This window comes from Lissotriton vulgaris, chromosome 4_1 (assembly GCF_964263255.1).
Source record: "Lissotriton vulgaris chromosome 4_1, aLisVul1.2, whole genome shotgun sequence".
Lineage (NCBI taxonomy): Eukaryota > Metazoa > Chordata > Amphibia > Caudata > Salamandridae > Lissotriton > Lissotriton vulgaris.
This window is the reverse complement of record NC_141691.1, coordinates 998,066,774-998,090,952: the sequence shown is the minus strand read 5'-3', so window position 1 is coordinate 998,090,952 and position 24,179 is coordinate 998,066,774. Positions and strand designations below refer to the sequence as shown.

General features: G+C 44.4%; 1 protein-coding gene across 1 annotated transcript in view; it reads right to left on the bottom strand.

The window, feature by feature from the left end:
- The window catches only part of MYO10 (myosin X), a 593,993-nt gene extending 572,508 nt beyond the window's left edge, over window positions 1-21,485 (bottom strand). Inside the window, exon 1 of the mRNA XM_086965266.1 lies at window positions 20,689-21,485. Within this exon, the coding sequence (XP_086821392.1) occupies window positions 20,689-20,709 (21 nt within the window). The 5' untranslated portion in view covers window positions 20,710-21,485. The remainder of the gene's footprint in view (window positions 1-20,688) is intronic.
- Window positions 21,486-24,179: the final 2,694 nt, after the last annotated feature.

Sequence of the window (24,179 nt, the reverse complement as noted above, 5' to 3'; positions counted from 1 at the left end):
CGTTTTCAAGCAATTCACCTTTTCACTTCACCACCTCCCTTCAACTTCGACACCCTCCTCTCCCCATCACCCACACAAAAATGTGAAGTTAGCTCAATGTAATCTCTTGTGTTCTGGCGAAGGCTGCCCGAGGCGTCACACAAGGCGCTGCAGGCGGCAAAGTACTGTGTAATGAGGGATTAGAGGGGAATGAATGGGAAAGGCTGCTCCTCACGACGGCCTCCCCTCCTCCTGTCCCACTGAAATCTGAAGTGTTGATCCCAAGAGGTTAAAGTCTCAAGAATTCAACAAGACGAGCACGCTTTACAAATGGCGCCGAGCGCACGTGCACGGATGGTTACAATTAGCCAAGCGACAGAGACCATTTTTCCCAAACAATGTCGACAGGCTCTCTCTGCTTCTTGCCCTTCCCGCACCACCTCGGCACCACTTCGGTCTCTTAGGGAGGCCTGGTTGCGTGTCTCACCCCAAAGCAGATTTCAATTTGTCAAGCTTCTAATTACACTCTTTTGAAAAGGCAATAAAGTAAATATAGGGGGCGTTAGAACACTGGAATGTTGAGAGCACCATTGTAAACAATGAAGTAGATCTGGACTTAAAATGCCTAGCATAATCCTTCTGCTCCAACATTCCAATGTTTGCCTTTCTTTTTTTAATCTAGAACATTCTATCCTCAGTGGGTTGAATGTTCTAATAGCCTTGCAGCCCTTCTGCATTGGGCTATACTGGTTGGGAGGGCCCTCTTTCTCGTTATAGGCCCTCACTTGCGGCTCAGGCCTGCGACACGGGTTCAGGGCTTTTAACAAGTGGTAGAGCCCTCGGCAGTGGGCTATGAAGCTATATTAGTGTCTTAAACATGGCACAAACGCACATGTTGTACACATCTGCGTGCAAAGTTCAGAGTAAGATTTTGCAGCCATTTAATGCAAACTAAGCACTTGTGTTGATAAAATAAGTAACTGTTTGTTCTGTAATCATATCCCTATTTTAAACACGAAGAAGCACCTAAACAGTTAGGAAGGTACACTTTGTATAGATAGGATGGACAACTTTTGGGAACACTAGAATTATGTGGTAGTAGAAAGTCGAATTATGAGTTCACTAAATTATACCACAATGAAATACAAATTATGCAGCACATACTGTGCTGAAGGTTAAATAATCCACCACATTCTCTGGCTTTGTCATCTATTTTTCAGTTAAAGCACAGGTACGCTAGTTTATGAACACTGCCCTTTCTACCACCAAGAGTAAACCAGTTTGTGTAAATTAGGCTTCTCCAAAACGTAGCTTGTGAGCTGCTGATAGCTTTCCAGCTACCTGTTAGTAGCTCTCCTATGTGTAGCCAAGCCCACTAAATTAAAAGCTTTAGCTGGGTTAAATAATATATGAATACCATAATTGAAAAGAGTCTTAGAGAGAAAATGTGTATTTTCAGACGTCAAATGATGATATTCAGAGAAAAATGGTTGAATTGCCAAAATATATTTAAAGCTGACATTTGAGTGATCAATCATGCTGTGTTGGTGATGTTTATTACTAATCTTATTACTTTGGTGCCAGGGCATCGCAGCTGTGGCTGATCTATATGATCAATGAAGAGGCACTTTCAAGTTGATAAAGCTTTTTCACATTACTGCTGGCAATCCTGCCTGATCCTCAATGGTGATCATTGCTAATAAGCTTGCATGCGAGGCCATAAGGTAATTTTATTAGATGTGGTCAATATTAAAACACTAACATTAGTAGTTCAGGATGATTTTAATTGTATGTAAGTAGCTCTTACTACCGAAAATGTTGGAGACTCATAAGAAAACTAGTTGACGGTTAGACCGGTGTTCTAAAACTTTTCTTCAATTTTAGGTTTAGCCTGTGTTCACAGTATAGTGCCTCTACCTATAGGAAACAGTCTTGAACAGCAACATAGCACATTTCATATTCATAATTATGCACCTCCCTTCATAATTCAAGATATTGAACCTTAAGAGATGCAACATGTTTTTAGACTATCTGAGCAAAATAGGCAACATTTTAAATGCATGAGTGCTGCAATCAAGAGCTGAAAGAAACACAGTTGACCCTTTCAATAGGCATGACCACCTCTGTGTGCAATGGTTTTAATATTCTAAAATCCATTTGAGCTGGACGCGCAAAGGGAATGGCCCCTCAGATTTTCCACAATGTTTTAATTAAATTGGCAATGTTTAAATATGTCTATATGTATTTGATTGCATTTTTAAAACAGAAACAGAATGTGCAGTTACGTTCTGTTACTCTGAAAAATGCAATCAAATACATGAGTCCCAAACATAATATTCTGATCAGGCAGGCCTTACTAACACATACAAGTATCCACAGTGTAACTATTAAAAGTGGGGGCAGGGGGTTTGAAGAATATTTGGAGTCTAGTCCCCTTTGACACCTTCTTTCAGCCAGGATATAAATAGCAAAAGATATGAGTGATGGCCCATTACAGAACCGCTTGGTGCCACTATTTCTTTTCATCTTATAACAAAGCACTGTTATCAGTACAATGCTTCTTTTGGCCAGAGCCCGGCGACCACCCAGGGATCACTTGAGGCCCCTCTCCCCCAGTTTGAAGACCTCGGCCTTAAGGTTTCAAGGCTCTGGGGGGCGTTAGGGAGATTAAGTGAGTTATTCCCCAAAGTCACATGATGCTGAGCTGCCGCAGGTGATCGAACTATGATCCCTGTGCTCCAGAGTTAGCATCTCTGCCCGCTGCACCACACCTCTCCCATATGCTATCTAATAAATGTAATATCATGGGGTATAACTAATAAGATTGCCTTCAGGTGGTTCCTTAAACGTAAATGATTGGGGATGCGCTTAGGGGTGGATTGAGTGAGTTCCAGAGCAGGACGGCCTGAAGACTGAAGGATCTACCTCATTCTATATCTCAATATTATACTTATAATTAGGGGCTTTCGGCCAGCCCTCTTCATACATAGACCTGTTGTTGTGCCATTCACATTTTTCGTCCACCCACTACAGTGTATAGCGTGGGCCAATGGGTCAGTCCACATCAGGCATTAGCTAACTTAACAAGTGTTTATGGCAGACAAAAGTGGCTCTTGATTGATTCTCCTCTGTTTAGTTCCTGAGCCAGTACGACAAACACCATACATGGACAGACATTTTAGAACACCCACATCACTGGACTATGACTCCTGTGCCCATAGATTATTCTGTTGTCGTTTTTACACTCTGGAGTGTTGATTTACGCCCAATGAACTTTAAGGCGGCAAAGATACTGGTGTGCACCAATGAAGTGCAGCACATCGGACCACCTCTGGCATTCATCATATCCTCTGCATACGTTTACTAGCTGGCAGGTTACAGCTGTTTTCTGTCTCATCCACAAGTTTTAATTAAAGAAAGGCCCTTGCTGACAGCGTAGTCACGTTAAGAATTCCTACTTTTATTACTTTAATAAATCTGTTTTAGTATCTTCTTTCCATCAGTGTGCTGGAGTGGAATATATTAAGATTGCTTTTTGCAGACCTTGTGGTCCACCCTGACGCTCCTTCCCCTTGCTAACCTTTGAAAAATAGCTATTTAAGTTTGCAGAAGGAAATCATTTCCATTTCCTTTCCACCTCATTGGTTTATGGGTTCACTCTTCTTTGGAACTTAAAATGAAGGGAAAAGGCAGTCATTGTGCTCACAACTTATATTTTAGTTATTTTGTGTTTTTGGGCAACTAAACTGTAAATCATTGAGATCTGCGCACAACAAACTTTCGACCACTCGAGGGCACACGACACAGACCGAAAGGGAGGCTCCAGAAAGGAATGCTTATTCAAATTATAGGGAAAATGCATGATTTAACAGTGTTGATCTTACTTGCTGTCATTTTATGGGATTCTTTTTGAGTGCACTACAACCATTTTCACGAATTTCTGGGCTTGACGTGCTGAATGATGACTCATAACCAACATGCTATGTATGACATTTAGCAGCAAATTAGAAGCTCTTTTTAATAATTTTCTGAACTGGTAATGATACTGACAAAGCAAGGTTCCAAGGGTTGAGTATGCCATTTTGCTCTTTTCCATTTCTCCCTGACCTAGGAATGACAAGTAGGGGTTCAAATGAGGATCTCAGCCGTGGCACAGCAAAACTTGAGGGGGCGCCCCTGCAAAGTATATGGAGAGCACCCCCACTCTCCGGACCCAGTCAGGATTTCTCAGGCCAGGGGCCCATGCAGAGTGCCGGAGGGGGCTCCTGGAGCTCAGGGGCTGTGGCGGGTTTATGATACCCCACTGGATCTCAGGTTTGTGTAAGGCCACTAGAGCTGTGCTTTTCAGAGAGAAATGGGCGACCAGTGTCGGAAAATGCACGAAGAGCGGCATATATTGCCTTGAAACCAATCTGGCATGCCGCCCATGGTTTGTTCAAATGCCAAAAGGTTTCCGGTGGAGAATATCAGTCTTGCTTAAAAACGTGGTATAACGGGCAGGGGGGTAGCCCCAGATACCTCAGATTAGTGTTGTCAAGATGGGCATGGAATGATGGCTCCTACAAAACACATGAATGAGACATACAGGAGTACGAACCAAGTGTACAAAAAGACTGGTCACACAAAGTGGTCACTAATACTTTGAGACAAATCTTTAATTTTGCGTTGCGACCTGTGGGCTAACAGGTTGCATCCAAAATGTGCAGGCCCTTGGGGTGGGGGAGCGGGTCACGGGGGGTTGGGGGGAGGTCACACAACGACCTGCCCAATTATTATTAATTAGGCTTGCGACACCCTGAGGTTGGCGGCAATTACAGGAATGGTGGCCTGCAAGGAACGGCACACATCATTACAGTGTTTGCCTTCCCAAATGAGAAACATTTCATTTTAATAAGCAGTATTTTCCTTAAAGGAACTGATACAGTCTGAAAATCCCTTTTGGGAACACATCGGGGGAGAAGTTGTGGCTCCTGGACCAATGCCTGCACTCCCTGAGGCCACCAGACACAATTCCTAAAGGGGACAGCTCCCCCTTTAGGAACCTGTTACCACCTCCTTGGACTACAGTTGTAATTACAAACCACCTCTGCATATCATTCTGAATCACAAATAGGAGGAGAAACCCCTATTATGCCCCTTTCTAACCCTGATTCAGAATGCAACAATGAGCCGATTTTGTAAGTAGGAAATGTTTATGTCTCGCAAAATGTGTAGTATATAGCAAAAATATATTTTGCAGTCTCAACCCCTGTGATTTAGCAAATTGCAGGGCTTACAACCATAATTTGACTTTATGCATTTGGGCCTTTTTGCCTCAATCTAAACCCGAAAAAACTTTTGACAAGTGAGGTGTCTTAATAAGAACAGACGGGTATTTCATCCTTCATGGCTCGGGCAAGGCATTTAAGACTTTTATTAATAAACAACAAAAGAGTGCCCACTAAAGGGTACAGGTGTCGAGCACAGAGACAAGGAAAGTTCGAATCTACCTTCGTAGGAATTTCCCAGGGATTCTTTTTAAGCCCTCACTCACCACCCTGGGTGGTGACATGCTTCATCATTGGGCCCACCGGGAGAAACCGAATGTCTCCCCGGTGTGCTGCAACGCCAGGTTACTGCGGAGCGGGGTTTGTTTGTGACAGAATGTGAAAAGGTGGAAAATATTAAAAAATACCGGCAGCACGTACCACATAAAAACTTTATTCCGTGGTTGGCTCGGTATTAGTTAAAAAGTATGTGATGGGAAATCTACCAACTATTGTGTTGGGTGTTTTCCCTCAAGGTTTACAATGGGGTCAACATGTTTCTGCCCTTTAAGTGTACATGTGTTACTGGGCATTCGTCAGGACCATGTAAATGTGTACCTCGGCGGTATAGACACGCTAAGGCCTACCCTGACCAGAGGACGTGAAAGTTAAAACACAGACTATGTGTCAAAAAGGAGGGTGCAAAAAGAACAAACCAAAAGAGAAGGTTCGAGCTAAAGTGTGCGAACCTGTGGTTTGTGTGTTAAAAGATCCACACCTCATGGGTCTCGGGAGGGGGGTGGTGGCGACGATGGCACACCGCCCGCAACGCCAAACACCCGCTTGGCACCTAGCGCTCTCCTCGAACCGGATCCGGTTCGAGGAGAGCGCTAGGTGCCAAGCGGGTGTTTGGCATTGCGGGCGGTGTGCCATCGTCGCCACCACCCCCCTCCCGAGACCCATGAGGTGTGGATCTTTTAACACACAAACCACAGGTTCGCACACTTTAGCTCGAACCTTCTCTTTTGGTTTGTTCTTTTTGCACCCTCCTTTTTGACACATAGTCTGTGTTTTAACTTTCACGTCCTCTGGTCAGGGTAGGCCTTAGCGTGTCTATACCGCCGAGGTACACATTTACATGGTCCTGACGAATGCCCAGTAACACATGTACACTTAAAGGGCAGAAACATGTTGACCCCATTGTAAACCTTGAGGGAAAACACCCAACACAATAGTTGGTAGATTTCCCATCACATACTTTTTAACTAATACCGAGCCAACCACGGAATAAAGTTTTTATGTGGTACGTGCTGCCGGTATTTTTTAATATTTTCCACCTTTTCACATTCTGTCACAAACAAACCCCGCTCCGCAGTAACCTGGCGTTGCAGCACACCGGGGAGACATTCGGTTTCTCCCGGTGGGCCCAATGATGAAGCATGTCACCACCCAGGGTGGTGAGTGAGGGCTTAAAAAGAATCCCTGGGAAATTCCTACGAAGGTAGATTCGAACTTTCCTTGTCTCTGTGCTCGACACCTGTACCCTTTAGTGGGCACTCTTTTGTTGTTTATTACTACTTCGTGGGGGACCGAGAGTGTCCTTTCCCTCTCTCTCTCGTTGTTGTTATTATTTTTTTTAAGACTTTTAGCCAGGAAAAATTAAGAAAACCAAATACCACAATCTTTGATATGATGGAATTCGTTTTTTTCTCCACTCTGATTAGGTGATCCAAGCTCTGGGTGACCCTGAGGATGCAGTGAGTTTGAATAGTATTTCATTTGTATATTTGAACTTGACTGAAAAACGTAATTCTGAGACCACAAATTTGAGTACAGGTTTCAAATAAACAGATACAAAAACTGGGATGGTAGAGCTCTGCATGTCTTTGGCTTGCCTGAAACGGCAATATTTCTTATAGGTATAGGTATAATGATCTAAGAGAAGCTGGTCAGGAAAGATGTGGCCTTCTTTAAGTACCATTACTGACTGCACTCTTGACGAAGCAATGGGAGGGTGGCATGTTCTTTAGTGGTGGTAGAAGGTGATATGTCGAACAATACCAAGGGCCTAATGCTAGATCAGCAAATATCTCCCTTGAGGTTATTGAGGATGGGAACCTGTGCATGTCATGTACCACTCGCAGAAAATAAACCATACCAAACAGAGTTGGAGGGATCGTGTCCAACAAAAATGATGATTTTGGCACCTGCAATATGAATATATCCCAGGCACCTCTGCTGCTGCGGCAAACTGGTTGTACCGTCAACAAAAATGCAACAAATCTGCATTGGGTAAATAAGGGGGGCTAGCTAATTGGTCTACTGACCAAGGGACCCAAGCTCCAATACTTTCTTACTTTCCACTTGGCCTAAGTGTATGACCAGGAACAAACTACTTTGTTTTCTTGTGCCTCGGTTGCTTTTACCACCCAAACTGGTATTGCAAATAAGCCAGACACAAAAAAAATGTCTTGTTTTCAAAATAGGAACAAACTACTTCGTTTCCTTGTGCCTCGGTTGCTGTTACTGCCAACACTGGTAATGCAAATAAACCAGACACCTCATACACACACCATCACCATACACACAAAAAATTGTCTTGTTTTCAAAATAGGAACAAACTACTTTGTTGCCTTGTGCCTCGGTTGCTGTTACTGCCAAAACTGGTAATGCAAACTAACCAGACACCTCATACACACACCATCACCATACACACAAAAAATTGTCTTGTTTTCAAAATAGGAACAAACTTCTTTGTTGCCTTGTGCCTCGGTTGCTGTTACTGCCCAAACTGGTAATGCAAACAAACCAGACACCTCATATACACACACCATCACCATACACAAAATATTTTTTTGTGTTTTGTTTTCAAAATACAATCATTTTCGATTGCACCTGGAGAAAGAACACGATAAAGCAGTTAAAATACACCATAAAGCAATTAAAAGACATTCTTCCTGAGGAGTTTCGCGTTGCTAATCACGCAGGTTGCCTGGGCATTAGCAAATCAGATGTTGGTTTAAATGCCGGTCAGAGGGCTCGCCGGGTGTTTTGCATGCGCTCGCACCTGGCTGCAAAAGACGCCGCTCCTTTGCTGTGACTTCTCACCCTGGGGCGGTTTCCAGGTAAGGCTGACGCCAGCCGCAGTCAGCTGACGCGGAAGCACTTCCTGGCAACCGGCGATAGGATCACGCTTCTCATTTGAAGCACGCAGGCAGCACGCCCAGCTACACTTTCCAGGACGCAGACGGGCTGGCACTATGGCGCGATTACCTGGCGCATCCGCCTCGCTGCGTCTCGCGCTTCACGTTGCCAGGAGCCAATTGGGAACATGAAGACATCTCGCACGTAGAGGTGACTGAGAACGACAAGCGGGAAAATGTTTCTGACAGGATCGAACAGGAATGGCTGTCCCTATGATGCCCTTATCAAGGGAAGCAGATAAAGCCCAGCAGATAAAACACCAGCAACATAGCTTGCAACCTTTCTGGTTTGTTTTGGGCTATAGTTTGCAAAATAAAAACGTCTGTTCAAACAATGTAGGATTTGACTTGTGAATAACTAATGTATTTTAACATGGACAAATAATTTAGGGCATGACTTGTGAGTAACAGATGTATTTTACAATGAAAGCTCTTCGTCTAAATTGGGAGCATCACAGAGATCCTTCCTTTGTTTTGCAGACTAGTTTATTTATAATTAATGTGGGTCATTAAGCCTCGATTTGCCTCTAGCAGCTGCCTGGGCTATTTACCCTACAAAGAAGAGTCACAAAAAGAGCTAACCTCGTGTCAGGAGTTCCCTTTATTTAGAGAATGCATTATGGTATTTTTTCAGTCGATATGTTAAACATATTTTCTTACACTCGTAATGGCGTACGTCATTTTCACGTTTGATACTGGTAGTTTTACCAACTCATATGCCAGAAAACAGATTAAATTTGAGCAGGCAATTTACTATGTGAACACTCTCCATCTAATATCGGATTATCGTTTTAGTTTTGCTTGGCTTCCATGCTTGCAATGTTTTGATAAGGGTTTTCTGACTTTTAAGTGAAAGCCGAATGGACTTTTGATAGAACTGCAGCAGGCAAAGGTATAATATGTGGGTCATATAAGGGAAATGGGGTCACTTATAGTGAAAAACTATCCAAAACGTGGGAAGGGCAATCCAAATGAGAAGTATCAGATTGCCACACAGCAATAGTACAAATAGTACAGCTCTCGGGATCCACCTGTACTGAGAACCAAGGACCCTGAGGAAACTTCCCTGGGTTCTTGTGAACCGTAAAATATCCTTCAAGACCCTGCACCCCACTACTTACGTTACCACCGCACGACTCCAAAATATTCCAGCAACAAAGCCAATAACCCATATGCTTTTCTCTAAGCCCAAATCTAGTGTGATATCTGCACAAATGAAGGTCTTCAAACACATGTAACACTGCAAGCAAACTTGTTGTACTCCGAAATATCTACAGTTTTGCTCAATGTCACAAAGTATTACAATGCACATCTGATGCGTCCAAATAAATAAAAAAATGAGACTCACTGAGAGCCTGTACTGTACACTGACATTGCAACTGGTCAGATTGAAGCATAGCAAAACTGTACGCAACTTCAGGCCTTTAAAAGAAACCCAAAGGCACCTCATCTAGGTGTTGTACCACCATATTCTAAGTAAGTAAATCATGAATGAGTCACAGAGCCTTCTCAGGTGCTGCACCCAAGATTTGGAACTCTCTTCCACCGGAAGTCTGACAAATTTCTTCCACTGCTTCCTTCCAAAAGGGATTAAACAAAATCCTAATGACTTTGTTTTTGCCTTAAACGGCCCGGGACCCATAGCTTATTGAATGCCTACTGACTGATTTCCAGTTTAATGTGCACCTTTGATTCGCAGCACTCGCCTGCTTTGCTCACTTATGTATTGAATGTTCTTCTGCATGTACCATATCCATCTTACCCTAATTGTGATGTATCTTGCTCATTTTATGTATACTTTAGTTATGCTTGTCCTTCTCACCTCCTTACTCCACCTATCCTAACTGTAAAGCGCTCTGATACCGGCCTGGGTCACGTGTGCGCTGTATAAAACTTTCTAAATAAATAAAAAAAACAATGTTGTAGTGCCATATTAACAAATCTGACTCACTTAGACTGCCCAACTAATTACAACTTACATCAATGCTGAAATATATGACTGCATTAAATACAGTCAATGCAGCACATATGTGCTTATACATTCATTTTAGGCCTGGCTCAACTGGAGAATTTTTGTATACAAACAACTGTTTCCACGCCTGGCGAAACACCATCCTTTTTATTTTTCGCCTGGAAACAGCCCTGGTTGTCTGATGGTTAAGGCGTATGATGAACAATAACATATATACAGTGAGTGAGCTTTGGGTTACCCACGCGCTCTGATTGGATGGCTCTCTTTCCAATTCTGGTTTAGATAGGGATCAGCTCTGGTTCTAGGATTTCTCTAATGCTATTACACCTCTGTCTCCGTTCTGACCCTAATGAAATATGGGCACATCACATCCAAATATTTCCTCACCCACTACCAACATGAGGCCCACCAGCAAAAAAAGACATATAAAAAAGTTCCTCACTTTTATTTGAGAGTTAGCCACTTAATCACTGTGTGGATTTTATTCAATGGTGATAAATTTCATGCAAACACAACACAAGCTGTTACTAGAAGGTAATGTGTCCTAACCTTGTGTTTATTCTAAAAGGTTCCTTATTAATTCAAACAAAAGTATGTCATACATTGGACATCAAGTTTGCTTTCGGGTCCGCTGCCTAGGTTCTGCTGCTTGGGGGATACACATACTGCCCATTCAGAGCATTCAGTGTTATCAATGCTGGTGACCATTACAAAGATTGTCCTTGTGGGAATCACCACACAGGGTGGTCATGTAAGCCCATGTTTTTTGTTCTCCAGGAAACTGGCCAAAAAGTGGCTGCTCACATATGCATCAAGACTTCATTATGTAATATAGACCCGTGCACGGGTTATGGAAATGTACACTGTATTGTTGTGATTAAAATTCTAAATTGTCCAGTTAATTTCAGAACTGGATATTCAGGTCTCGTGGGTCTACAGGTTCTACCCGGAGGAGCGTCGCCCCACTGCTTTCTCGCAGTGCGAGAAGCAAAAACATAAAATGGAATTATAAGTACCATTTTATGTCTCTGCTTCTCGCACTGCGAGAAAGCAGAAGGGTTTGGTTGGGGGTAAGCGGGTCTGCTCAAGGGCAGGGGAGGAGTGGCTTGCCTAATGTTGTGGGCCCTGACAGTCATGTCGTGTCCTCTCCTTTTTCTCCATGTTAGGCAGCATGTAGCCTACATGCAAAAAATGGCCTCCCCATAGACGTCTGTATGGTCAGCGTCCCAAGCAATCACAACACTGCCATTGCAGCATGTGATTGGCTTAGGGGAAGGGAGGGAGGCTGCCTGCTTCCTGTTCCTGCAAAGGCAGGAAAGCAGGAGCCAGAGCTGAGAACGCGGGACCCGGAAAAAGTATGTTTTAAAAATGATTATTATTATTTGACCCCCCCTTCCCTCGTGACCAATCGCCCGTCCTCCCCACCATGCGCGACTCCGCCCCCTTACCTGTGAGCCATGCGAGCCGCGACTACCTGCACATACATATTGCAATGTGCAAAAACTCATACGTGCAGCTGAACACAACAGAAACCGCCTACAATTGGTCACCCGAAATCTCCACATGGACCCAACCCAGGCAGATAGAAGTTGTACATTACTTGGTACTTAGGTTGCGTACTTGGGATAACCAATATCAGCTTATTTTTTACCGATTTCATGTTCTTATAACATGATCTTAACCCAGCACATTTGCCTGGTTATTTATTTTCATCTAGCAAATGGATATTGGCTTCAAAGCTTGTTGGCGCTGCAAACACAAATTATTAATAATGACTGGCAAGGCAATAATTGATTCAACACACTGGGCTATCATCTGGACAGTATTTTACAGGCATGGCTTGTGTTTTTATGTCAAGGCAGCTAAAAATATTGGAAGAAAAACAGCAAAGCCACTATTTTTACATTTTGCAGTATAATTTTAAAAAAGGGGAAGGCAAGAAGAACTCCCTTTAACTGTTTTAGTGCAGTGCACACTGTCAGTAAATAAATATTAAATCAAATATGGGACATATTGCCACATCACAAGAGACTACAAAGAATGTTACACAAAACCTTTTGGCTACTCCTAAACAAGAAATGTCTGGCATCTTTCTCTGAAAAAGATGGCAAACCTCACACCCAGTTCTCGCCCAGCTTTTAAGCACCATCTTTACAGTTAGAACGGAATAAATTTCGGTTAGCTGTACAGTTGTGAGGCTGGATAAACATTAAAGCGAGGCGCTTTAATACTCGATGATGCTAACGACTGCTGCCAACATGTCAAAGGATATCAAAGCTTTTACGCAGAGATCAAAGTCACAGGGAACAACCGCAAATGAATTAAAGTCCCACGTGCTGGCGTGCAAAAGCTTCGGATCAGGGCATGTTGTAGGGCTGGCTTATCTGGCTGTTATTATTTGAAAGTGCACATCTGGATTATAAAGGCAGTTGGTTTGTGCACCGCCCAGCGGTGGCGTTTGTGCTGAAGGAGTCACGTCCTCTCATTTTCTGTGTTAATGTTTGGCTCAGTGTACCATGGCATTAATTTGCCCCCCATGGTCACAGGTTAGAAGCAGGTGGGTCTGCTTGGTCTTTCATCCTATCAAAGTTGATAAAAAAAAAGGGTAACAGCAAACACCTTTTAACTTAGAGCCAAGAAATCCACAGGCACATGTGCACTTTAAAAACGCACTTGCTTTTATCATGTTATGTTATATTCCCAAATGACTACATAGGTCCCACAATCGATAGAGCTAACAAAAGACACACGAAAGTCCATGATTTCCTAGAACTGCATCATTATTACTAGGGCTCCCTGTTTTCCGTTTTTACTGATTTTTACAGATAAATACAGAAAGAAAACCATTTAAATTATTTCCTGTATTTATTTTTAAATGTGGATAAAAACATTAGTTGGGTGCTTTTTGAGTAATTCTAAATACACTTTGCCAGGACTGCCAGGCCAATAACTGTGTGGATTGATTGATAGGTAAGGGGGTTAAAAAAGAAAGGAATTTTAATAAAGAGGCTTAAACAGCAATACAAATACACAAGGCTTATTCTGTCATGTGCATATTTTTATATAAGTGCATTGATTTATCTTCTGCAGGTGTTCATACAGAAAAACGGTCACCCACGCACTGGTTACAAGCCGCCTGGACTACGGAAACACCCTATACGCCGGTACCACCGCAAAACTTCAGAAAAAACTCCAACGCATCCAGAACGCATCAGCCAGACTCATACTAGACATCCCGCGTAAAGACCACATTTCTGGTCACCTGAAAAACCTCCACTGGCTCCCCGTCATTAATAGGATAACATTCCGCCTCCTAACCCACGCACACAAAGCACTTTACGAACTTGGACCGAATGCCTAAACACACGACTTTCCTTCTACACCCCCTTCTGCCAGCTACGCTCTTCCAACCAAGCCCTTGCTGCTGTACCTCGCATCAACAAAACCACCATGGGAGGAAGATCCTTCTCCTACCTGGTGGCTAAAACCTGGAACTCACTTCCCATTCACCTTCGCCTCACTCAGAACCACCTAGCATTCAGAAAGCAACTTAAAACCTGGATATTCGACAAGTAATTCCCCTCCCTTCTTCAAGCGCCTTGAGACCCTCTGGGTATGTAGCGCGCTAAATAAATTAATTGACTTGACTTGACTTGAAACCTGACAGGCATTCAAGCATGACTCCAGACTTATTGGGCAAATAAATGTGGAAATATACCAGTTTCAGCTTTACTTTTTTCAGAAACCCCATAATAAATATAGATAAATACCGGTAAAGTTGACAAAAAATAAATATTGATAAATACAGACGGAAATGAAAAAAAAATACCATAAAACCGGAAGCCGCAATAATTACACACCTATTCTTACTGCCTTTTCCAGAGGTGCATGCGCAAGCGACTGAGCTTCTTTACTTCATTTGTCAATTGCTTAAGTTATGGTAACATTGGGCTCTAATTAATCACTATACTTGTTTGTGTCTGCCTCAGTTTCACTTGTGCTCTCAAAAACTGTCTTTTGTGAACACAAATGTGAGATTCTGATCCATCAGAAGGGGGACATATTCATATTTACGCCAGCAGGTAGAATTTATGGCCATGGGAAATTTGCAAATGTGGTGGATTTTCTGGATTGGTAGAGTTAGTGTTGGAACCTTTGGGCACAGTCACCTACATTCCCAATGCTTTTTCACCCTCAATTTGTAAATCTAACTTTAATGTTTAAAAAATACTGACTAAGGCTGAAAATGTTTTGTAAAAGAATTACAAACTCCCCTCCCTTTTAGAAGGTGAAGGTTTTCTCTATATGAAACGTATTCATGGGGAGGCAAAAAAGGTGCAGCACCCTAACCATAACCTCAAATTGGCATATTTGCACCAATGGAAAATATTCTTATTTAGGGTTAGGTATACACATACACACCATATACCTTTTTAGGTCTGGCTTTGCGGCACATGTGTCTGCAAGACCAATTGATAGCAATTCTTTAAAATGTACACAGACCAGACTTTTGCTCCACCAAAAGTATTTCTCTTTCATCTCATAGTATTGGCTGTTTGATGTATTATTCCACCGCCTAAGAACTGCTTGCATTGCAATGCACGACAGACTCTTTCACATCTCAAACATATACAGTATCATCACACATTAAATTCTGTGCCTCATAGAGACCCACCCCTTTTTTTCCTCTACAAAAGGCTTTTTATAAAGATTTTAGTCAGAAATCACGTGGATCAAATACGTGTAAACATATCTACACATATGTATCAGGTTACAAAATCTAACTTAAAACAAAGGTTATAAATGTGGCTCTAATGCGGTAACGCGTCAAGAAACAGGCATACACAAATGCAGTTTCCATGTAGGAGCACATTTAAATCAGACCTTTTGATTAGCCAGTGCTTGCTTTCAGAGATTTCAAAACAGAAGCCCGTAGAAACAGTCAGAGCACGGATATCACACTGCCTGCAACTTAAAAACATTGATAGCGCCTACTGAGGCACTACGACCACATTATAGACATTATGCAAATATCCAGCCCCCATTGATATTGCTAGTGAGTAGTCAATGATGCTGCAGTAAAAAAACACTATTTAAAAGTTGTATTCATATTTACGATTGTGAAAGGTATTTCCCACTAAAGAAATTTGGCGAACTTCGCAATTTTTGCCACTGGCAAATATTTCAATATTTCTCTGGTATTCTGTGAAAAGTAAGACATTTTATACCCATAGTTGGAGAATTCCCACTCTAATCAAAAACAGCCAAGCTAGTGTATGCAGAACCTTTCTCTGAATGCTAAACTTCTCCGGAACCTTTCTATGCACAATGATATTGATATTGCACAGGAAAAGAGCTCTAGTTGCATTCTGCACAGTACGTCCGTTGCATTTACGTTAAATAAGGGTATACTTCACAAAAATAATGGCAAACATCACACTTGTACAAGCGGATGTTGCAAAAACTTTGCAAACTGCAAACACGAAAAATTTGCCAAAGACCTTTGACGTTGCAACTCCAGTCAACCATACGCATATTATATGTATTTGCACAAAAGCAAGACTCTACTAGAGTCTACTGATCATACATGAAGATGGACTGACCTTTAGCCAAAGGTGTGAGGATAGAGCTGATTGCAACCATTGGCCACGCTCCACTGCAAAGCGGCACTAGCCAGCTGTCTGGGCCACATCAGGTAAAGCCATAGCACCAGACGACCTGCTGAAGTAGCTCAGACACTCTAATGTGATTACTATACTGCCATTAGAAGACCTTTCATCATACTAGCGACAAAGCTGGCTTTGCCCCCATCAGCAAAATGACTGACAGTTGCCCATCTGCTTTCTGCATTAGTCGTCAGAATCCCACGCTTTGAGGCCAAGGAAGGGCTTGAAAACCACTTCAGATACTGCTGGCCTTAAAGGTACTGAAACCTCCAGGGAGAGGGGGGCTGCGGGGCATAGACCCAGCCAGGAATTGCAGATGTTGCTTAAATGGAATACCAGAGCACGCACTTCCATGCTGTCCTGTTAGAGGAGTTTGGGAAGCAGCAGGGTGCGCGAGCCCGGCAGGACACGTCCGAGGGTACACAGCGGTACAGTGGGGCTGGGGTTTATGAACGCAACGCAGCTGGTGGTGAGAGCGCTTTAAGGTGAATATATAAAGCCTGCAGGACATTTTTCTCTATGAAACAGGACACCCAGCCGTGGTTTCCCAAGAGCTCTCCCTCTCGCTTACAAGGCCAGGACACTAAGCCCCGTTGGGTTTTGCGTCACTGTTCCAGGGACAAACACCTGGCCTGGTAGACGAAGCACGAGGCCCTCGTTTCAACTCACAAGCATCAAAGTGCAAAGTTGACGCGCAAAGATGACGTCTAGGAGTGCATAAAAACAGCCCACCAAAAGTGGTCTAACTAAATGGTAAAATAGCTAAGTGGGTTAATGCACCGGCGGTAGAAACAGTTCTGCAACTTTCAGGTATGGAGACCGAATGCAAGGCAGGTCATCTCCCACGACCGTCCTTGTGGTGTCAATATGAACTCCATTACAGCAGGTTATAGTGATACTTAATTTTGTTAGGGAGCACATTAATGAGAGTTCTCCCTTGCAAAGGAGACCTGGCCTGAGACACAGCACACTCCATCTTTCCTCACAACTTCTCGTTCTCTCCTTGCCAAACAGCGCCTCGAGGGTGAGTAGCGGGCATTAAGTGCTATACAAGCAGAAAGATTAGATAACTGGGCTATATAATATATGGTTCTTTAGTGTGAGGGTTATTTGTACTGCGGCACAGATCACACAGCTCGCTACCTATGCCCATGTCATTTGTGGTGCTGGAGTATACACATAAGTGATGGATGGCTTTCTTGGATTAATCTCTGGCCTCTTGTTACTTTACACACCATGCCACCCTCAGTATGGACCCAGCCGTAGACAAATCAGTCTTGATCCTGCTCCAGTCTAGCCTGAACTGCAAGGCCATGTCCCCTGTGAACCAGAACCCAAGCAACCCAGGACGGGTTTCACCCTCACTAGGTCTCATCAGCCGGGTATGGCTTGGTTCCAGTGTCACAGTGTGCATGGAACTCACATGTGGCATTCCCATCCCACTTAGGGCGACACGCTGAAGTATAGAAAAAAATTAATGGATGGAATGCTTGAATGAATCACAGCCACAGGCAACTATTCGGGGCTGCATCCCGGTCAATCGTTATTTTACCTCAATGAGGGAAAAACGGTCTTGGGTTATTTGCAATGGCGGCTGTCTCGAATCAAACCCGTAGGGTGGCAGGAGCCGGAGGGGAGAGGAGAGCTTTGGAAATATTTTTTTTTTAAATCACTTACCTGCCGCTCCTCTTTGGTCTGTTCCCACTGCCAACCGCATTGTTAGCCCTGTTCCTCTTGTCCCGGAAGAGAATGGCTCCCTAACCAATCCAGATGCGGATTTCTAGCATGAGAGCAGCGCCAGGATTGGTCTGAATGGCCTTGTTTGCCGCTCAGGCAGTGCCCTGTGGGGTTTCTCCTTCTTGCCTATACAATACAGCCAGGTCGGAGAAACATAAGTGTACTTGTGTTTTGGGCGGCCTAGGACGGGGGCCAAACACACATGCGCAATGATAAGTGCACAGTACTCCTCCCTGCCATGGCCCAGCCGCCCCTCCTGTTGAAATAAGTCCAACAGAGATAAAACGATAAAAACAATGTGTTATTGTTGTTTTATCATCTGCTGGCAGTGGGGCAATGGTCCTCCGCCATTACGGAGGAGATGCCCCTTGTTTTTTTTGGTCCAGTTCAAAGAAGACCGGGCTTGACAGTTTGGGCTGGACCAATACTATTGAAGCAGAGTTGAGACTGACATACGGCTGGGTCTAATCTGAGGAGGCATTTTGGGCAAAAGAACGAAGGGTTGGAATCCTACCCCAAGGATTGTCAGTGGTTAGACTTATTGCAAGCATCGTCCCATCACCTTTCATGTGCTTCTTGTCTGTTGTGGAGCACTCCTCACCCTGAAAGATTTAATAGCGCACAGAAGCAGTACAATATAGTACATACAGCAAGAATGGAGTACACGAGCATGGAAGCACAGAAAGAGACAGGCAGAACAGCAATCAGTTACCAGCCACAACAATAAATAGCTTAATGATAAGACTACAGCTGTAAGGCAGAGACTAAATGTTAAATACAGATTCACTGAAGGACAAAGCTCTGGACCAACAAGGTGGAGCCAACTTCCTTTGCAAACAGAAATTGGAAAGAACCTAACAAGTCTCAGAAACCTGTTAAAGGAGTGGCAACTCTGTCAGAAGGGAACCCCCTCAGTTGAGTTACATGTACGTAGGAAATTACATAGCCAATGCTTCAAAAAGGAAATTATACTGCCCCTAATTTAAAGGAAATTATGTTACTACCGCTTTCATGAGGCTCAATAGCGCAGCAATTAATGGCGCAGTGCTCTGGATCTCATGGGCCCGAGGCGTCCACTGAACCCCATTACTGTTGTGTTTTATAACTAACTAATGGCTAAGGGGCCCATCTCCTTTGCTTGCACAACTGCCCTGGGCCCCTTTTCTATACCACTTCTATGGATAATCTTACCTTTGCTTTACAGAGGAAATGACATTGCCAGTGCTTTGCTGTGAAAAAGATGTTACTACTGCTTTAAGAAGGAAATTACATTCCCACTTCTTTACAGAGGATTATATATTACAAACGTTCTCTAACTCAGGCCCTGTGTCATTCGTGGAAATGTTTAGACTAGCACAACATATTTAGACCAGTTCTGAAAGTACACTCTGTCATTTCAACAGACTAAGCAATCACTGGAGATGTGGGCATTGACACACATTGTTTACCAGCCACCGACACGTATAATGTGGGCATCATTACACCTACAGTTCCAGGTGTCAGGCCATACAAGTGACCACTGGATGCCTATTGACCCAAGCATGTCAGACGAGGAAGACACCTGTAGATCCTGATGACAGTAAACCTACTATAGATTCAGATGACTGGCAGCCTAAAGACTCAACCCCAAGGACATCAACAGGTTCTGCTGTATGACCTCATAGAAACAAGCTCAAGGATACCCATAGGTCCAGACATGGGCTACCTATAGACTCCTATGTCAGAAAACCTATTGATGTCCGAACACCAAGAGATGAGGCTTCCGCCCTGATTGTACCATAAGCATAGGGGATGAGACACATCTAGCTGTTAGAACACACAGAGCAGATATCAGGACAAGCAGAAACAGGCATATGGTAAGATTTAATACATTCAGACATCAGGATGCCTATATACCAAGATTTCAGGAAACCTATAGACTGATACACAAGAACACCAATACATCCAGTCATCAAGGCATCCTATAGATCCATGGGCTGAGTCACAAAAAATCCCTATAGAGCAGGACACTAGGAAAAGCTAAATACAGACGTCAGACCACGTAGTAACAAGAAACAGAACCTCAACATATCAACCCCACAAGATATATATATATATATATATATATATATATATATATATATATATATATATATATATTGAGCCTCCAGGGCTTATGTATTGAGGCATTGGAAGTGCTTTTGATACAAATTTTAGGACACCTAGAAGCCCAGGTGTTGGGATACCAGTTTGGTCGCCAGACACATACTGACCGATTCAAACGCCGTAGCGCCTATAGAGCCACACACAGACATATAGATGTAGCACGCTCGTTTGGGAAAACAATAAAACTGCTGTACAAAGAAGCCAGCGACCCATTACCACCACCACTTGCTGTCAGTGAACTCCGTGTGAATGACATGGGGACACGACTCACCTTGAAATCCGTGCCAGTCACATGGACAGCAAGCGCCATGCAGTCGCCTAACCCCATTATGTGGCGCTAAGAAATGTGACATTTTGTTAACAGACCTAGTAGCACATTAGCCCCCACATCTCATAATTGTTCACAACTTTTACGGTAATGCTTAAGTCTCCCGGTGCAATGAAAGTTGTAAAAAAAAGTATCACATTTCAAATTTGAATAAAACAGTGATATGATGAAAAGTAGGCTGGAAAATAATGGGTGGAAATACACAAAAGATTCGCGACTTCGTGGCTGTTATACCACAACTTCACTGCAAGGTCTTTGGAGCAGATTTGAAGGTCCCGGGCCAGGACTAACATAACAGATACATTTGCAATTTCGTTCAAGTACAAAGGAATATAAACACCAGATGAATTGTTTCAAACCGGCAACATATAACCTGACGGAGGAACTACTGGACTGCTGTGTCGGCACTCACCACGCTGAAGAAGTTATCCATTGTTGCCCGCACCGTGCCCTCCTGCAGTCCCGTACGGTGGTGGCAGCGGGGTCCCCTCAGCACAGCCTCTGACCCCGGAGGCGACCGCGGCTGCCTCGCAGGACCAGCGCACTCATCCCCGGTCCCGCTTGACTCCAGCGGCCGCGTCCATCCACAAGCGGAGCCTCCTGCCCCGTCTCCCTCAGGCAGCCGGCGCGCACACCTCCCTGAAAATCCTTAGATCCTGAACGCGTCCTCTGGGCGCATCCTGCTGGCACCCGGTCTGCCACAGAAATGTGCCACCGGCCGCGCGGGCGTCTGGGGCAGAGGAACGGAGGGCGCGAGACTCTCCCGTGCACCCAGGCAGGACCCCGCGCGCCGCTGCCCCGGCAGCTCAGCTAGCTTCAGTTGTCCCGAGTGTCCCCTCAGGGTTTCACGCGCCGGGCACTAGGCCCCGCCCCCTGGAGGTGAGCCTCCGCCTCTTCTCCCCGCCTCTGCCCGGCGGGCCCTCAGAGGAGGATGGTAGGAGGCGCCCCCGCCTCCCGGCCCCCTGGAGCTGCAGTCCTCTGTGCGCGAGCGCTATTCACAGCTCGGTGTCGGCTCAAGGTGGCGCAGAAGCTTGAAGAGACGAAGGACGTGGAGAAGCGGGCCCATAGTGTGCTGCCCACCTCTGAAGACGCGTGTCTCCAACTGTCCCGTGTCTCAACACCTAACAGTGAATGTAAGGCACGAGGAAGCAAAGATTGTGCTCAGTTCGAAGCGGCGATGCTTTGCTGCGAGACCTCAAGTTGGACACTAGGCTGTGAGCAAAGTTTACCTGAGTCTTGTTCGCAGTTTGAGTCAGGAAGCTCCGCTCTTGAACTTTCTAACGCAGCGTGCCAGACCCGGTACTTCAGCAACACCATTAACCTCAGAAGGACTCTACCACAGTATATGCTTTCTTGAAAAGCTCTGCAAAAGTTGGTTCCGGAGGATAAACTTATGTGAAGGTTTTTCTCACAGCTTTTGTTGTTCACACAACAGTTTTTTTAGAGCGGAGTGCCAGACTGTTTTTTAGTGATATCCACCCGCTAATAATCAGTATGCCTTCATAGACCTCATTAGGGTAGCCCAATTTACTATCACAGGTGATACCTGTGGGTAAGAGGTGTTGCACATCCCAAGTGTAGTACAGATCGGCCGGAACAACAGGTTGCAAGATGGACAAGTTTGTATTGCTTCAATTTGTCCTGCTCCAACAATATATCAAAAACACCCTGCTACTTCTGTAGTGTAATAGTTGCTTACGAATCCATCAGAAATTACATGAAGTCAGAGCACACAAGGGTCAGTTATCCCAATAGTTCATTGTTCAGTCAGTCAGTCAGTCAAAAATAACTTTATTTGGTTTTCACAAACCATAAAGCATATAAAACCCATTTCATTAAAAAAAAAAACTTTTTCAGTTCATAAAAATTCTACTTAGTTCCTTTGTGGCACCGAGCCTTCAGTCTTTTGTTGTTCGTTCCTGCTACCGGGGCTCACCTGTTTCCTGATCTACGGCCGGGCTAGGCTCCGCCCCAACCTCCTCGGACGTCCGGCCGGGCTTGGCTTCGCCAGTCAGTTGAAAAACTGCATTACCCAGGATTCTTGGCTCCTCAAGGCTGACGCCAGCACCGAGCGCGCCAGGAGGCGCTTAAAGCTGCGTCAGGGCCCTCGTCCCGTGGGGACGTGCGCCGGACGAAGCCCGGACAAAGGGCGGACAGTCTGTGACAGTCCGTGACTGACCGGAACTGGGCTGGGCCAGGACCCCTGCCTGCTTTTACTGAGGCCACAGGTGTCATTCATTAAGTAAGATATATCTTTGACAATATATACTGGAATACACTGTAGACTCTTCAAATTTGATAGCATGCTTTGGTCTGGAGGCGATATTTTGATTTAATTACTAACCAACAACTTCCAAAATGTCTAAACAACGGTCTTCATCTGTACCTAATACAATAGACAATTATCTAGTACAGGTTGTGAGCAAAATTAATAGCACTAGGCGGATATCGTTGGGATTGAGCTCACCACCGGTCATCTCCACGCAAAGTTTACTTCCAGATCCTATTGTCATAGAAGTTCCGGCACAGTACAAGTACATAGTGTTGATGCTTTACCTTCTGAGTCATGTTTTAACGTGGATCCTAATTTCGACCTGATTACACCTTTGGTTGATAACTTAGATGATGATCAAGGTGATCAGTTAAACTTGACAGTAGTCGATTCACCTCCCCCCGAACATGTGCCTGTGACTAGAGCTATAAGAGCATGCAGAAAGGGTCAGATAAACGGGGTGGGCTGCGTTCCAGTAGGAAAAGAATTATATCTCCATTGAAAGTCGCTGTTATATCTGAAGTGAATGGTGAACAAGCTGAGAAGGAGATATTAGGTGATGATTTGATTAATAAGCTAGTTAGTATGATTGACTTAAAGTTCAATTCAATAATCAAGTCAAGTCAAGTCAGAGAATTTATATAGCGCACTACATACCCAGAGGGTTTCAAGGCGCTTAGAAAGGGGAGGATTACTTGTCAAATATCCACGTTTTAAGTTGCTTTCTGAATGCTAGGTGGTTCTGGGTAAGGCGAAGGTAAGCGGGGAGTGAGTTCCATGTTTTAGCAGCCAGGTATGAGAAGGATCTGCCTCCCATGGTGGTCTTGTTGATGCGAGGTACAGTGGCGAGGGCTTGGCTGGAAGAACGTAGTTGGCGGGAGGGGGTGTAGAAGGACAGTCGTGAGTTGAGGCATTCTGGTCCGATGTCGTAGAGTGATTTGTGTGCGTGGGTTAGCAGTCGGAAAGTGATCCTCTTATTGACGGGCAGCCAGTGGAGGTCTTTAAGGTGACCAGAGATGTGTTCGTTGCGTGGGATGTCTAATATGATCCTGGCTGAGGCGTTTTGGATTCGTTGGAGTTTTTTCTGGAGTTTAGCGGTAGTGCCTGCGTAGAGGGTGTTTCCGTAGTCCAGTCGGCTTGTGACCAGAGCATGGGTGACTGTTTTCCTTGTTTCGGTGGGGATCCAGCGAAATGTTTTTCTGAGCATGCGAAGAATGTTGAAGCAGGAAGAGGATACGGCGCTGACTTGTCTGTTCATTGAGAGTGAAGAATCCAGGATGACGCCTAGGTTCCGTGCGTGGTCTGTCGGGATGGGTGCTTTTCCGAGGGCTTCCGGCCACCAGGAGTCGTCCCATGCAGAGGGGGATGTACCTAAGATGAGGACTTCAGTTTTGTCCGAGTTCAGTTTCAGACGGCTTTGTTTCATCCATTCGGCAACTTCTTTCATTCCTTCGTGTAGGTTGGTTTTGGCGGTGCTGGGGTCATTGGTGAGAGAAAGGATTAGTTGAGTGTCATCAGCGTAAGAGATGATGTTGAGGTTGTGTTGGCGGGCGATGGCCGCGAGGGGGCTCATGTATACGTTGAAGAGGGTAGGGCTGAGTGAGGATCCTTGTGGTACGCCACAGATGACT